Source organism: Phyllostomus discolor, chromosome X (genome assembly GCF_004126475.2).
Source record: "Phyllostomus discolor isolate MPI-MPIP mPhyDis1 chromosome X, mPhyDis1.pri.v3, whole genome shotgun sequence".
Lineage (NCBI taxonomy): Eukaryota > Metazoa > Chordata > Mammalia > Chiroptera > Phyllostomidae > Phyllostomus > Phyllostomus discolor.
The window spans coordinates 50,668,437-50,686,149 of record NC_050198.1 but is presented as its reverse complement, the minus strand read 5'-3'; the positions used below and the strand labels follow the sequence as shown (position 1 = coordinate 50,686,149).

The following is a 17,713-nucleotide window of genomic DNA, read 5'->3' as shown; positions in this document are numbered from 1 at the left end:
ATGAGGCTCAGAGAAAGGCTTCCTTTGGGAAATTCCACCTCTGCTGAATCCTGAAGGATTATTTAGCCATATTTATGAAGAGGCAAGAGAAACAGCAACAGCAGAAACAAAAAAGTATAAAATTGATATGAATAAGTTAATGTTATACATTCATTACAATTTCCTTCTGAATATTTAGAAAATAAAACAGACCTTCAGGTATAAAAAAAAAAACAGTATAAAACCACCCTTTTCATAAAGTTAACTCATGTTACTTTATTTTTCATATTTCCTTTAGATTCTCAGCAATAAATAGCTTCACGTTTATCTGGGCCAATATGTATATTTTTTCTAAAGTGCACATTAGAAATCCTTGGTTTCACGTGAAAAACTGTAAAATATTTTGAAAGGGGAGAAAAAAAAAATAAAAGGATTAGTGGGTATCTTATGGAAGGCCGAGCATTGTCTAGCACATCCTCTTGTGAGAGGATCTTACCTGATTCTCTATTAGTCTGCACCTTTCATTGGATTAAAAAAAAAGCCTTGCAAATATTGCCTTAGTCCACTGATACCATCTGAAAGATATCTAAGTGATATTAGATATCTTTCAGATGCCACTCAGGTGCCTGAACACCAAAGTCTATTCTTTCAAGTGGCGATCATGTGAAGGCCTTTTTTTTTTCTTTTTTAAAAAATTTATTTTATTGTTGCTCAAGTACAGTTGTGTGCATTTACCCCCAACCACTCCCCTCCCCAACCCCAGCCATCCCCACTTCCCTCCTCTGATTCTACCCGCTCTTGGTTTTGTCCATGTGTCCTTTATAGTTGTTCCTGAAAACACTTCCTCCCTTCCCCATTATTCCCTCCCACCTCCGTTCTGGTTACTCTGAGATTGTTCTTAATTTCAATGTCTCCAGTTATATTTTGCTTGCTTGTTTGTTTTGTTGATTAGGTTCCACTTAAAGGTGAGATCATATGGTATTTGTCTTTCCCATGAGACTCTGAGATTGTTCTTCTTTGTTGAAAATTAAAACTCTGTCTCGCAGTTTATAGTAGGACCTTCAGGTAAGCTTAGCATAACATGAGAACATTAAGAAATTTATGGGATGTGTTTAATTTATTTCTATGCCAATTCTATCATACTAGAAAGGGATGAAATTCTGTATTGGAATCCAGTATACAGGCATATGTCAGAGATATGGTAGGCTTCATTTCAGACCACAATAATAAAGCAAGTATCACAATAAAGCTGGTTGTAACCTTTTGGTTATGGATTGTCTTGCCTTCCATTTGTGAAAAAATGCAACACCTGTGGAGCACAGTAAAATGAGGTATGTCTGTCTGCATAACTATTAGGTTGGCCAAAAAGTCTGTTTAGTTTTTTCTATAAAATAAAAGACACATTTTTTCATTTTCACCAATAAGTTTATTGATTTGAATATTTTGAGTATGTTGGCTATCTCCTGCTATTGGCTTCTAGTGGGTAGAAGCCAGGGTTGCTGCTAAATATTTTTCAATGCATGAGACAACCCCACAGCAATGAAATATTTGGCCAAAATGTCAATAGTACCAAGAAACTTCGCAAACCACTTTTGACATGTTCCATCAGTCACAGCACCTTCTCCATACACTGAACACATCTTTTGTGTGCGTGTGTGTGTGTGTTTCAGCTGCATTTTTACCTGTTTTGAAATAATAAAGCATAGTATACCTTTGTGTTGGGGATTTTTTTTCCATCTTCAATATTAAAAAGGCTGCACAAAAATTCACCAAGTTTGTATTTTTCAATACAATCTAACAAAATTGTTTCAAATGAAGTTGAAGACAACAAAACACTACTAGAGCCATCATGAGGAAAAAATTAAACAGACATTTGGTCAACCCAATATTTCATAAGAGTTTTGATGAGGTTTACCTCTGAAGGTAAAACAATTATGAACACATAGGGCATCACAAATTGCCAGGGACTTCCCATAAAGCATACAATTACTGAAATGTTCATATTAATAATATTTTACCCCAAAGTTTATTTACAGAAGGCTGAATGTCCCTTCTGATCTGACAACTCTCCCCAATCAACTTTACAATAGTAATGCATTAAACAAACCTAATTATTCCCAATATCTGCTTTTATAAGGTGACAGAGCAAATCTTTGTGATTCCAAAGGCCCTCTGAAAAATCTTAGTTGTTTTATGTATAAAAGTTTTAGTTTTAGGTGTAAACTATATCACAAAGTTTTTTAGTTCTAAATTTAGGAACTGATCTGGGGAAGGCAAAATTAAGAATTGTTAGAGGAGATCTGTGTACTTGACTAGATAGGAACCTGAATGATTGAGAAACAATACTTCCATACCTATTTACTGAAAGTACAAGTAAAGCATTTGAAAAGAAGCACAGATGTTAACACTATTGTAAATGAAGAGCCTATGTTCTAAGGGTTTTTTTTTTCACTTAAATAATCATAGACATAATAAAGGAAACAAATCAAATAAAATTATTCTTGTAAGACACAAGAAACTCTGCTACCTAGGCAGATTACGTAAGGTAAAGAATAACAACCATTCTATTGTAGGTAGAAGCATTACTTATTAAGTAAAGGAAGCAAGACAATGTAAACTGAGGTAGTACTGTAAACATTTTAATATACAGCAGCAGGTAAATGTAGGTTTACAGTTATACATATAATATGATAATTAATAATAATGCATGAATAAACTCTGTGATTTGTATAGTCACAACTATAAACCTATTTTACCCATCCCTGTATTTCATAGCTTCTTTTCAGACTCAGATGTTGTAAACCAAGACAAAGAAAATTCACTTTCTAAGTTTTGTCTCTTTTATAGTTTCTCATATTCTTTTAGATTTTTGGTGAGGTCAAAATGATTTTCATAATAATACTAAGGTATTATCTGTCTTTGGACTCTCATATTCTCCTGAGTAGATAGTCAAGCTTTCCAGATGCTATGTGATATGTGATAATGGAATGGATTGAATGAGAAGATACAAAGATCCAGCTTTCTTCTGTTAGTCCACACAGTCAAAGAGATTTGCAGAAATGTGAAACAATCTATTTTCTTCATGAATTTTTTGTTTTAAAATACAGTTTTTTGTTACAAAAATAGGTTATTTATGTTAACATGCAATGTGCTCATCATTGCTACTTTCTAATGAATCAATAAACGTTTTTAAATTTTCTAATTTTTAATCTCTAATATGGTAAATATCAACAGTTATAACTCACATTATTATCCATGCACACAATCTCCTTGAGGTTCTCAAAAATTTTTAGGAGTATAAAGGGGTCTGGAAACCAAACAGCTGTTTGAGGAAGAAAACTACTACTTTTGCTTGAAAAACAAAAACATATATTGTTGTAATTCTCTGTCACTGTAATTACTCCTTAAAGAATCTTAAGACCTGGCTGGGTGGCCCAGTTGGAGCATCATCCCATATATCAGAGGTTGTGGGTTTGATTACCAGTCAGGACACATACCTAGGTTGTGGGTTTGATCCCCATTGGGGGTGTGTATGGGAGGCAACTGATTGATGTTTCTATCTCACACTGATGTTTCTCCCCCTCTCTCTCCCTTCCTCTCTCTCCAAAATTAGTAAAGATATTATCATGTGAAGATAAAATAAATAAATAAATAAATAAAATCTCAACCATCCATATTAATTAATTAAAATTTTGAACCAAAGTGACTACCTTCTAACTTAAAGAGAAAGGTACAGGGTGGATGAATTAGAACTGTCTGGCATATACAAGCACTTTAACAGACTAGCAGAATTTAAGACATGACAAAACTTTCTACAGTTACACAAATCCTTTTATAACCTCCTAAAGTGGCAAAAATAAACACATTCATTATACAACTTCAAGATACAGCTTCTCTATAGCGTTTTAAATAAGAAGCAAATGTATGTAAACTTAAAATTATGTTTATTTATTTATTTATTTATTTTCAGAGAGGGGTGAAGGGAGAGAGAAAGAGAGAAAGGTCAATGAGCAAGAGAAACATGGATTTGTTGCCTCTCACATGTTCCCAGCTGGGGACCTGCCCCACAACCCAGGCATGTGCCCTGACTGGGAATCGAACCAGTCACCTTCTGGTTCACATGCTGGTGCTCAATCCACTGAACCACACCAGCCAGGGCACAATATGTTTAGTTGAAACCAAGGTCTCAATATTCCATTTTACTTAAAAACTATGTAGCTATGTAATCAGTATACATCAATTAACTCAATTTCATGTCAGTCCATGATTTTAAGTTGCTTAAAGATTTGGAAATCACTTTCAAGCTGGCATAGTACAAAGCATTGTTGCTGTTGAAATAGTTTGTCAGAATTCACTGTAGTTGGAAACAAATGCTGGCAAGAAATGTCCAAACCTATAGAGAATTTTTATGAATTTATTTGAGCCAAACTGATGACAATTGCCAGGGAGCAACATTTCAGCGGGTTCACAAAATGCTTGGAAGAATGGCAGTTTGGAAGCTTATTTTATACATTAGATATAAGGGAGGTTACATCAAATTCATTGGTGGTAGATTAGGGAGGCAGGAGACAGCAAAACCACAAAATCTCTGAGATTGGAAAAAGAGTAAACTGAAGAGACACATATTTCTTTTACATTGGTGGGTATAGGGTAGTTAACAAACAATTAACATTTAAAGCACATAGAGATGGTATTCAGATAACAAGATAACAATGAAGGGCTGTGGTCTTGGGCTCTGCTGTGGTGGATATGGGGTAGGGTGTGATTAGGGGCCTGGATAAAGGACATTACTTTGACATTCAAAAGATATGTTAGCTTACTTTCAAAAATTACTTTCAATAGACAGCGTCAGTTAAGGTAAAGATTGACCTTTGTCAAAGAAGACACTGGCATAGCACAAGACTACCCACCATAATTTGCTTTTAGAAAGTTTTAATTTCAGACCATCCTATGTGGTTGCTTTCAGTCTCTGAGTTTGTAAGGCCCACCATGCAGGCCTCCCCTGAGCTTGTCAGGGTTAGTATGTGGCCCCTTTTTCATCCCAACAAATTTACCTTTTTCATAATTATCACCATTTTTTGAAGTGTTGTTAACTTATTTGATCAGTAAGCCTGTATAAATTTAGGGAAAACGTACCCAAGTAAATAAAATGCATGCTGGTATTACACTTAACATTAATAAACAGATCAAAGGCTTAACTGCCAAAATGTTACATCAATTATGTAACCTTGGATTCTTAAAATAGTTCTGGATCAATTTCTGGAAGAGGTTTTATTAAAGTGTAGCCAATTTAAAGTATTAGAAGTTGTTTCCTTATTTTGGGGGCATTTATGAACATTTAATTTATAAATGTGCTTATTCTCTCTGTGAGCTAATAAGAACAGTGCTCCTTAAATTTAATATCTTACAGACATAGGAAAATATTTCAGACACACAAGAGGTAAAGGTCTTTCTGAGCTACAGGGTATTTTGGAATATTTTTATTTTCATATTTCAACAAAAAGTTTATTCCTCTTATTGGGCAGAAAATATGATCATGTATGATGTATTATTCAACCATGATCTTTCTACACTTGCTATAATTATGACACTGTAGTTTCACTGTATCATTAATTTGTGAAATTTGGTACCAAGAGAGGGATAGCTGGCAGGTCACTCCTCAGAAGACAATTACACAAGCTACACGACTTAAAGGTAAAAAGTTTTTTTTTTTTTTTATCCTATGACCTATGCCTAATTCAACTCCAATCCTTTCCCGCTTTTAAAAGAATTTCTTCTCACAGCTTCCCTGCTGCATATAACCAACCAGGCAGGCAAAGTATAAATATGAGCCAAAGTGATATCTTAAGTAGGAAACACAGAAAACATTAGAACCACATAAAACGGACAATAATCTTAATAGTGGTAGGAGAAAGAAGAGGAGTCTTGAGAAATCACCGCTCCTGTACTTGACTGCCTAGTTGAAATGTATGTGTGGGAGATAGTCATGCTAATGTATAATTTTACATTTCATTATAATTTGAATTGATCTTAATTTCACATTTTAAATGGTTCAATGGATGGTTTCAATTCATTATAGATGTAAACTTCAGGCCTTAATGCCTCTATTTTATACACAGTATTTGTGGAGGTACCTAATTGTCTTGCTGCAGATTCCAAAGAGACACCAAAGAACTCTGGCTTCTTGAGAACCACAGTTGGAAGAGCCCATGCTAATGAGCGATTTTAGAAAAGCACTTTTTATTTCATAGGTCCTCAAGAGACTCCTAAAGCCACCACTCTTATGTATATGTCTTGGCAAAACACGATAGCAAATAATCTCAAACCTCCGTAACATTAAAAGTTGTGGTACCCAAAGCAACGAATCAAACACGATTGTTAGCATAAGGTACGAGGCATCATTATTTTTCAACTGCCACTTTTGAAAAAATAAATCTCTCAATTCCCCACCCTCTTAATGCGAGTGTTCCACCAGCTCCTTTCTACAAGCAAAGCGCTTCCAACAGGGTCTGACACACAGATCACTAAGTAGTGTTTGGCCCCACCCCCAACCCACGTGAACCAACTTTCCGACGCCTCTGGGCAGCCTGGGACAACTTCCGCCTACTCCACGGAATGCCGCGGCAGTTCACGTGGCCTCGTACGTCACATCCGGCCCTTGGGATTCTGCCTTGGTAACCCTCGCGATGAAGTGCGTGTTTGTTACTGTGGGGACCACCAGCTTTGACGACCTGGTTGCGTGTGTCTTGGCGCCCGACTGTCTGCAAGTGAGTGAGGGAGGCGGGAGGGATGGCTCTCCACTTGCCGTCTTCGCCACCCTCGGTAACCTAGCCCAGCAGCCGCGCTAAGAGAGAAGCTCCGCAGCGTTACCTCAGGTGCCTCCACCCTTTTGCTGGCTCCTCCCCGCGCCCGTTTGCCCCCCCCCCCCTCCGCCCCGCGCCTCAAGATCCTCCACCCCTGCCAGCTCCCCCACTATCTTCCCCGCCGCTTCTCCCCAGTCTTTTCTTTGGCTCCTCCTCGCCCCCCCTTTTCCTCCAGATTCTCCTCCTCCGTCTCACTGTTCTCAGGTTTCGCCCCTCCTTTCAGCGGCTCCGCCTCCAGGGCCTAGATCTGCTTCCCCGCCTTCTCCTACTGCGCGTGGTGGGTCTTGCTTGCGGCGTGGAAACCGGGATGCCCGAGCCGGTTCCGCCAGACCCGGTTCTAACTTAAACCGGCTGGACCCAGTTTGTCCCTTTTGCGTCGCTGCCTTTCCCTAGCCGCTCTGGAGAATAACCTGTCCCCTTGCCTTCTTTGGCGCGCTAGGGGCAGGTCATTGGTCTGAGGTGGCGTGGCGTCTTGCCAGGTTCGTTTGCGCAGCCAGACCTGGGAGGCAGAACAGACCTCTTGGTTGCTCTCCCCCCGAGTTTTCAGCGCCTTTTCCAGGATCCTTGCCTGGGCTCAGATTGTTTTGCGGGGCCAGTTCTTTAATGGTTCAGTGAGGTGGGTCGCTTAGATGCATTAGAGCTAGTGAGGTACTTAATCAGGGCCCGGGACAGGGTAAAATAGGTCATTTTGAGAAACAATAACAAATCAGCTGCATTTAGACTGTTTGGCAGCCGGTGTTCCGATCTGAACACCTACTTTAGGGTTTGTTGTTTATTACTCCGTTTTTACAGTAACCTATTTAAAAGGCCCGCTCTTTCTTTTCTCTTCTCTCTCTCTCTTTTTTTTTTTTAACCCCGTATCAGATCTTAAGGAGCCTTGGTTACAACCGACTCGTCCTACAAATAGGTAGAGGAACGGTGGTACCTGAACCATGCAGTACTGAGTCATTCATTCTGGATGTTTACAGGTACAAAGATTCATTGAAAGAAGACCTTGAGAAAGCAGATCTAATTATTAGTCACGCAGGTAAAGTGCCTTAGAACCTTAAGATTTGATTTTTTTTTGATAGAGTGTAAATAAGAACAGAAGCTTGTACCTTTTGGAGGTAAAATAAAATCGCTAGAGTAACAGTGTAGCCCTTTTGAATGTAGTAATTGAACATAACAATTAAGAATATTATTGGTAGAGTTTATTATTTCTGGGTGGTAGAAGGATGGGAAATTAATCACCAGGGCCCAACTTTAAACATGGGCAAATTAATTCACCTAATGATGTGTGTAAAGAATTGTCAGTTGAAGCTAGTATTTGGGCTTAGATCTGAAGTAATGTTAAGCCATTTAATTGATTGGATTAGTTATGGAGAAACTGACTTTGAAAGATGTTTTGTGTTTCTGTTAAATGTGGATGTAAAGTAAATGAAGTCAGAAATATTCTGTAACAACTACATAGTGCCTGCTCTTCTGGGAACCATCCTGATCTAGTTAAACTGGCAGGATCTTCAGAAAAACTGTTTTGGGGGAGCATTGCAGTTTTGACGCTGGGTAAGCGAGGGAGCAGAAAGTTTTGTGGTTCGTAATAAACCTAGTTTGGAGAGTAACAAGTTATTAGAAATAGGCATTACTAACAAATCGGTGTTTAGAAATGGATAATAGCTAATAGCTTTTGGCACTGGTATATGTGCTATGTGTATATAACTGGTTGAATCCTCCCAAACAATCCTATGAACTAAGTACTATTGGTATGTCCATTTTACAGATGAAGAAACTGAGACACAGAGGGTACGTAACTTCCAGTTAGTAAGTAGTAGACAGTTAACAGTCTGGTGCTGGAGTCTGTGTTTTCATCACTATCCCAGCATTATTTACCCAAAAAGGATTTGTCTACTGACTTATCTCCTCACTCCCATATAAAATATCAAATGATTTTAGATTTTAAACTTGAATTAACCCAAACATTGTATGTATGCACATTAGTGGAGATTGACCCTTGGCTATTTTTGGGATAGTACCTCACAGGCAAACTAAACTCATAAGGAGTGACCAGAGTTTTTCTTCATTGGTGCCTGTTGCCATTAAAGGCTTGCTTTTCTACTTTTTGAATAGCTGTGCAGTACAGTTTCAGGGACAGCATGTTGAACCTGAATCTTACTTGCATTTGAGACCCATGCCCAGGGCATCCTTCTAGAGGGCAAGTGGCAGATCACTGAATTACAGGTTAAGATAATTGTTGGCAGTGTTAAAAAACGCATTTTTCAAGTTAGGTTTATAACACATACTAGAGTGCAACTGATAACAATACTTTTGGTATTTTGAATGTAATTAAAAGTCCTTTGTAGTTCTGCCTAATGAGTTTTTCATCTTTTGAGTTCTACCATGAAACTTGGTGGAACACCTTAACTGTATAACAAATTTGATGTATTTTTGTAGGTGCAGGAAGCTGTTTGGAGACTCTGGAAAAAAGAAAGCCTCTCATAGTAGTTGTAAACGAAAAGTTGATGAATAATCATCAGCTAGAATTGGCAAAGCAGCTATACAAAGACGGGCATCTCTTCTACTGTACCTGCAGGTATACCAGAGACTGATTATTTGACCTCCTGCCTTCAGTCTTCCCTAGTTGTTCTTACCCACCTACCTACCTCATCTGTTTCTTAGACCTCTTACCTTCTACTTATCAGACATTCTTTGATTTTTCCCACCTAAAAGACTCTCATTTGTCTTCCACTCTGACTGTGATCTATGCCTGTATCATTGCATGTAAATATCTTAGTGTATGTGTGTGCATGTAATGTATGTTCATCGGAGTGTTCAAATCGCCAAGAATATAATTTCCGAGTTCATTATTTAGATTTTCACTATTCAAGGAAGGCATTTGCTTATTTTTAATTCAGATTTTGCCTTCAGTAAATCCACTGTAATCTCTGAATTTGCTTATTCATTAATTCAGCTATACCTAGTACATGGCAAGCATTGTTTTTGGTGCTGTGGGTATAGTGGTAAACGTGAGATAAAGTCCTATGGTGCTATGTTCTACTGGTGGGAGATAGTAAACAGTTCATAAATGAGCAGTCAATATAATTTCATATGGTGAATTGTGCTATGAAGAAAATAAGGCATGGCGGTGTGATAGCTTGAGTGAAGACTAATTAGATAAAATGGTCAGGGAAGAAATGGCAGTATATGACATTTGAGCTGAGACCTGAATAATAAGGAAGAGCCAGTTATGTGAAGCTGTACAGGCAGAAGGGACAACAGCAATTGCAAAGGTCCTAGGTTAGGAATGAGCTTTGAGTTTGATGTGTTTGAGGAACAGAGGGACAGAGGAACAGAGGGTTAGTGTGGCAGAAGTATAGTGAGCAAGAGAGAATATAGTGTAAGCTGATGCTGGGCTGGGATAGTAAGAGTTCTGATTTTATTCTATGTTTAGTGAGAAGTCATTGGAGTATTTTAAGCAGGGGAGTTACTTTATGATAAGTAGTATTTTCTAGAAGTACATTAGAATTCAACAGGAACTGATCAACATCACAATAGAATGATGAAGAAAATTGCTGCTTTGTTTTCTATTATTTCTTCAGACACTAGAAGCTTGCCAAAAAGTCAGGTCAGTAATTTCCAATTGCTTGAGTTTAAAGGTTATCCTACTTTGATGTTTTAAAAAGCAAAGACCTCATGGAACTATTGCAAAATACATACAGGTATAGGCAAAACTGGGTTTACAGTTGTAAGCAAATATATAGTATAATAAATAGTAGTGCAAGAATAAACTGTTTCACATACAACTGTAAACATACATTTGCCTGCCCTGTATTTTTATGTAATAATAAATTGAAATGCATTAGAAAAAAATAAACTTCAGAAGAAACAGGTTAGAACATAGTTTCTTTTGACTTTGCTGTGTCTATCTCTTAAGCACTCAGTAAGTACTTACTCATTTATTAAATATTTATTAAGCACCTAGTATGTGCCAGGCACTATTCTAGGTATTAATCATATATCAGTGAACAAAACAAAGATTCCTGCTCTCATTGAGAGGAGACAGATTCATTGATTGTTTCAGGAGCAATTGTTGTTGTCCTAATCTCTATAATGATGGAGGAGAGGGAATGTCAGGGTGGCTTTGTAATATACAAACTCTTCTTTTATTTTCCTTTTTTTAATTGAGTACACTATTACAGGAGTTGTGATTTTTTCCTCCTTTGCCCTCTTCAACCCAGCACCCCACACTCCCTCAGGCAATCCCCCAACCATTGTTCATGGGTCATGTGTGTAAGTTCTTTCGCTATTCCATTTCCTGTGCTGTACTTTATATCCCCGTAAAAGGCTATTTTGTAGCTACCCCATGGCTATTCTGTAACTACCTATTTGTACTTCTTAATCCCCTCACCTCTTCACCCATTCCCCAACACCTCCCTTGCACCTGACAGCCATCAAAATGCTCTGTATGTGTGATTATGTCCCTGTTCTTATTTGCTTAGTTTGTTTTTTAGATTAGTTGATAAAATGTAATTTTGTCGTTTTATTCATAACTTTGATCTTCCTCTTTTTCTTAAATAAGTCCTTTCAACATTTCATGTAATTAATGGTTTGGTAATGATGAACTCCTTTAGTTTTGTCTTGACTGGGAAGCTCTTTATCTGCCCTTTGATTCCAAATGATATCGTTGCTGGGTAGACTAATCTTGGCTGTAGGTCTCTGCTTCTCATGACTTTGAATGTGTCTTGCCAATCCCTTCTAGACTGCAAAGTTTCTTTTGAGAAATCAGCTGATAGTTTTATGGGAACTCCCCTATGGAAAACTAACTTCTTTTCTTTTGCTGTTTTTTTTTTTTTTTAAAGATTTGATTTCTTTATTTTAAGAGAAGGAAGGGAGGGAGAAAGAGAAAGAGAAACATGAATGTGTGGTTGCTGGGGGCCGTGGCCTGCAACCCAGGCATGTGCCCTAACTGGGAATCGAACCTGCAACACTTTGGTTTGCAGCCCACGCTCAATCCACTGAGCTACGCCAGCCAGGGCATCTTTTGCTGTTTTTAAAATTCTCTCTTTATTTCTAACCTTTGGCATTTTAATTATGTCTTGTAGTGGACCTCTTTGCATCCATCTTGTTTGGGACTCTGTGCTTCCTGTCCTTGTGTGTCTGTTTCCTTTGCCAAATTGGGGAAGTTTTCTTTCATTTTTTCAGATTTCCAATTTCTTGCTCTTTCTCTTCTTCTGGCACCCCTATGACGCCAATGTCAGGCCTCTAGAAGTTGTCCCAGTGACTGTTTATATTATCTTCTTTCTTTGGACTCTTTTTTCTTCTTGTTGTTCAGCATGGCTTTTTTCTGCTTCCTTATGTTCCAAATCATTGATTTGAATCTTGGCTTCATCCACTCAACTGTTGTGTCCCTGTAAATCAGGGGTGTCCAACCTGTGGCTCATGGGCCACATGCAGCCCAAGATGGTTGTGAATGTGGCCCAACACAAAATCATAAATTTACTTGAAACATTATGACAACATATTTTGGTGATTACCTGTCACAATGTATTTAATGTGTGTCCCAAGACAACTCTTTTTCCAGTGTGGGGAAGAGGCATCAAAAGTTTGGACATCCCTGCTGTAAATTGTTCTTTATTTCAATTAGTGTACCCTTTGTTTCTGACTGGGTCTTTTTTATGCTGCTGAGGTCCTCATTTAAGTTCACTGAGCATCGTTACAAACAGTGTTTTGAGCCTTGCATTGGATAGATTGCTTATCTCCATTTTGTTTAGCTATTTTTCTGCAGTTTTGATCTCTTCTTTCATTTCGGCCATGTTTTTTGTCTCCTCATTGTGGCAGCCTCCCTGTGTTCATTTCTATGTATTAGGTAGAGCTGCTTTGACTCCATATATTGGTAGTGTGGTCTAATGTAAGTGTCCTGTAGGGTTCAGTGGCATAGCCTCCCCTATAACCCAAGCTGGGTACTTGAGGTGCACCCTTTGTGTGGACTGAGTATACCTTTCTCTTGTAGTTGGGCCTTGGTTGCTGTTGGGAGGTAAATAGGAGTGATTTACCAAGGCCAGTCAGCTGCAAGGACTGTCTGACCATTTACACCACTCTCCACCCTCTGTAGAGGATCAGCTCTGTAGGGGCAGGGTGGTAGTGTCTGGACGTGGTCTGTAGCTGTCCATTGGGTGCACTGGCCCTGGGGTTTCCTGGTGGTACAGACCAGGTCAGCTTCCACCTTGTTTTGCCCAGGACCACCCTACCTAAGCTCTAAAGGAATCTGAGATGACTGCTACTTGGGCCAGGCATGAAGATTCTCAGGAGAAACAAAGCTGTGAATCTAGCCTGGCTGCTGCTAGTGCTGGGCCTGGGGCTCACTGAAGCCAGCTGTTACACATTTGAGAGGATTTAGGATGTTATAAAGCCTGAGCCAAAACCAGCCATTCATATGGAAAAGCAGCTTGGCCGGGCCCCTGAGTGGGGTGGGGTGTAGTCTCTGGGGATCTCCAGCTAAGGTCAAACAGTGTTAGCCAGGTTGATGGAGTCTCATGTATGGCACCAGCTTGCCCCCTCTGTGGCTCTGGGAGGATGGCTTACAAAAGGGGGAATGCCCCCTGCTCACCTTGATGTCAGACACTTCATTTTCTCCCAGTGTGCTACTGGTGCCTTTAAGGCTGCTTCCCTGGTGCTGGAGCTCAGAAGGGGTGAGTCTGAGTCAGTGAGTCCATGTAGAGTTCTTTAAGAGGAACTGCTTGAGGCTCCAGAAGTTTCTTCCACCAACTCAGTCCTCCTTGGTTCTTGCAGCCAGAAGTTGTGGGGACTTATCTTCCTGGCACTGGAACCTTGGGCTGGGGGGCCTCGTGTGGGCCTGGGACTCCTTGCTCCCGAGATATCCATTCCACTTCTGTGCCCCTTCTATCAGTCTGGGTGGATGTGGTTTCTTTAATTCTGTGGTTGTCAGACTTCCATTTAACTCAATTTCTGACAATTCTGAGTGATGGTTGTTCAATATTTTAGTTGTAATTTTGACGTGTGTGTGCAAAGACGCAAGCCGTGTCTGCCTCTGCCACCATCTTGACCGGAAGTCAAAGCCATTCTTAAAAGTATTGCAAGTCAGGAAGAATCTAGATAATCAAAATTTATGTGGACCTCGGATAATGGGCATAGCTGTCCTTGGGTAGTTTATATAGTTAGGGGTTACCATCATTTTTGAACAGAAATAAACTCTAATCTTCCTGTTTTATAAAAGTCAGTTTTTCCAGACATATCTGATGAGTATTTTCATTTTAAATGTCAAGTCATCTTGGATTTTGTCAGTGCATTCAAAAAGGGAAAACATTGATTTCATAAACACATCTTATCTCTTTATTCAGGCTGAAAAGAAAGCTGTCCAAGCTTCTATCTTATTAATTTTTTAAAGTTTTAGAAGCCTTTTATTATATTAATTTCAAGAAAGTCACACATATGATTGCTGTAAGAATCAATAATTGGTTGTGTTTTCATCTTAGGTATGTGATTTATTTGCCCCAAATCTAGGCTGGGTGGTTTTATGCATGTTCTAAGTTAAGTGGCTGGTTTAATAAAATTCCTGAAGTAATATTTTTATATTGTGGTTTGGAACCATATTTCTAAGATGCATGGCAGTTGTACATTGACATTGGATTAATGTTAATAAATTACTGGCAAAAGAAGTTATTTCACAATCTTCATGCATGGTCTAGTAGACTCCCCAGCTTATTGTTCTTGTCTACAAACTTTTACTTTTGATTTCATTTGTTCTGTTTTCACTGATTAATTTTGCTTCAACTTTTATCTGCCCAGTCCTGAGTATTCCAAAGCCATGTGACCATATCTTTCATGAAATTACATTTCTGAAATATCTCAGTTGACATAAGAAATAAATATCTTTTGAATTGACACATAATGCTCCTTGTATTGCTTTAGTTTTAGTATGAAAACATGATATTAAAATACATTTAAATTCACATGTATAGTTTGAGAAGCTTCAGGTATTCTTTGCAGTTAGATTCAGTCATCAAATGGGCAGCAGATGAGTTCTGGAAATTTCTCCCATGTTACCTGATATTTTTCTTCTTTTGTTTTAGCATGCTTCCTGGGCTGTTACAGTCAATGGACTTATCAACACTGAAATGTTTTCCTCCTGGCCAGCCAGAAAAGTTTTCTGCATTTTTGGATAAAGTTGTTGGATTACAAAAATAAACACTAAACTCTCAACACTTTAAAAACACCCCCCTAAATCCAACCTATGGAGTGTGATTAAATCAAATTAAATACAAAATATATATTTGCAGAATAATATAAATTAATAAACTTCCTACATCTATAGAATGTTAGAAAATTTTATTCTGTGAATATAAACATTTGGGTTCAAATAGTAATTACAGTTCAGTAAATTTATTAGATTTTCCCCAAATCATCATATTTTAGTTAGAAATATGTAGTAAGTGTTTACAGGTTTTATCCTAGGCTCCCAAATAGAATTGGAATTATGAAAAAAAACTAATTTTGAAAACTTTGAGAAGAATTTCAAATATAGATTTTTCTAAGAGTAAGAAAATGAAACAGTAACAAACTTGTAAACATTTTTTAAGAGTCAGCATCTTTAGTTTCATAATCCAAGAATCTAAATTTTTAAAAAGCAAAAATGATGAATTATGTTCTATGAAATAAAAAGCTCAATAGATACCTAAAAATATGAACACTTAAGCCAGTTGACCCATTGTACTTGGAGAAACTTTTATTCCGAAGATTAGGGTGGAGTGAATGTATTCACTTTTTTGCTCTAGAATATAAATAATGAGAAATTAATCTTATTGTCAAAAACTTCACTGGTCTGAGAAGAGTAAACCCAAAGGACTTAAGTAGGATTTGCTGGGGGCAGGTTTAAGAAGCCTCTCTTACAGTGGTATTTGAAACATTTACTATAACATAGAGGAGTTTGTATATAATTTATGTACTTAAAATTAGTTTTACAAATGAGTAAATGTGATTTGTATAACAAACTAAATGTATGGTTTTATAATTCATATAACTCAAGGTAGACAGTGGGGCAAAAGTGGGTGTATACTTGTGAGTACTCAAAAACAGTTTATTGTGTTATTGTGTTACTTTTCACAAGAACAACTGTAAACCTACTTTTGCTCCACCCTACTCTGAAATTTTGATGACTGTAAGTGGTCTCAAGACCTGTAAAATAAACTAGATTATTCTTAAGTGTTCATGGTTTTCTGGTAGATAGTTTAGATTTCATTCATCCGTAAAAATAGAGTGTTCACTATAAAGACCTATTTTCCAGTACATTTCTCCCAGTGTTGACTATTCTAAACATTTTACTTGGGATCCATCGTATAACGTTTCTGTAGATTCATTTTCCTGATTTTGTTTTGCTTAGGCTAATATTAAAGTAAATTCTTAACTGATGGTAGAAGATGGTGGCTGAGAAATATTCTAGGTAGCAGGAGGAAGCCAATTTGGATTAAAATTTTGCTGATAATAAAAAGTGAGTAATTTACATAGTTGAGAATTCACAGCATCATAATCATAATTGTGTATTAATATTAATACTAAAGTTATAGGAAAGGCCCTGTTTAAATCCATGGAGAGAATTTGACTTCTGGGATGTCATTTAAATGTGTTTCTTTAATTTGAGAAAAACTGGCTTAAAATGGATGTTGATCCCTCAGTCTTTAGTTATTTTATGTCAAGAGGGACTAACCATAGAGAATCAGAAACAAATGAAAGGGTCTGCTCAAACTTCAAACAAACGAAAAACAATATAGAGCCTCAAGTCCTATGCTGCTTTCCCACTAGAATAGAAAACCCAGATTCCATTATTTCATTTAGCAGAAGCTTAAGCTGGTGGTGTCATTTGTATGTAGTGACATCTCTTGCCCATACCTTTATGAAATCATGGGGTTTAAAAATCAAAGGGTGTATCTTAGTCATTTTGATTTGGCAGGAATCCTCAAGATCATCTAGTCCAATCCTATCATTTCTCAAGATGAAGAGGAAGGTCAAAGCTTAGGACTTGTATGAAATAGGTAGCCTTTGGCAAGAGCTGCCACTGGGAGAAGCTCCTTGACTGCCAGCCAGTCCATGCTTTTTTTCTACCACACCATAAGATACATTGTAAGCTTTTTGTTATATTTGTTTGCCTAGTATTTACTTTAGTTACTTTAATACCTTCCAAGGAAAGTTTTGTTCATTTCCAGAAGTTGTGTAATTATTTTAGTAGAAATTACAGAATCAATTTGGTTTTCCTTTGGTTTATGACAACCTTAACTCAGACTTAGAAACCTTGATTCCTGAGTTTTTGGAACTAGCAAAATGCCAAGCATAGAGTTGATACTAGATTGGATGAATGAAGACGTCAAGACAATTGTAGATTTTTGGAGTTGGAACTAGTTTAAAAATGCCTAGTGAAACTCATTTTACAGATGAAGAAAGAGGCCGAGATAAGTTGATTGCCAAGTTTACATCTTGTTGGTTCTTTTGAAAGATTAATTGTAATCAAAATTATTAAAAACATTTTTTTTTCAAAACAGTAAAATTTGGTTTTATTACCTGACAGGGCTTCAGGTACTTAAAATCAGTAAGTGAAATGTAGTTTATTGAGCAGTTTTCTGTTAGAGGTATTTAGATTTCCATAAATAAGGAAGCAAAAGAGAAAGTTCAGTATTTTGAGAGAGAACCAAAAACCTGAATACAGTCTGAGAAGTGAGATGTATGGGGAACTTATTTGAAACTGATTTTTGGGAAAGATTTGGAATGGGTGGTCCTCATAGCCATGTGCTAAATCAATTTTCTACTGTACAATTAGTATACATTTTTATGGGGGAATGGGGCATGATAAATAACAGTAAAAGTTAACACTGGTTAAATGTTTAATATGT

The 17,713-nt window shown here is 37.5% G+C and overlaps 1 protein-coding gene across 1 annotated transcript in view; it reads left to right on the top strand.

Annotated features, from left to right (window-relative positions):
• Positions 1-6,552: 6,552 nt before the first annotated feature.
• Positions 6,553-17,713, top strand: part of ALG13 (ALG13 UDP-N-acetylglucosaminyltransferase subunit) — a 92,301-nt gene continuing 81,140 nt past the window's right edge. The window contains 3 exon segments of the mRNA XM_028522326.2: positions 6,553-6,746; positions 7,707-7,869; positions 9,270-9,408. Coding sequence (XP_028378127.1) covers positions 6,666-6,746; positions 7,707-7,869; positions 9,270-9,408 — 383 coding nt within the window. The 5' untranslated portion in view covers positions 6,553-6,665.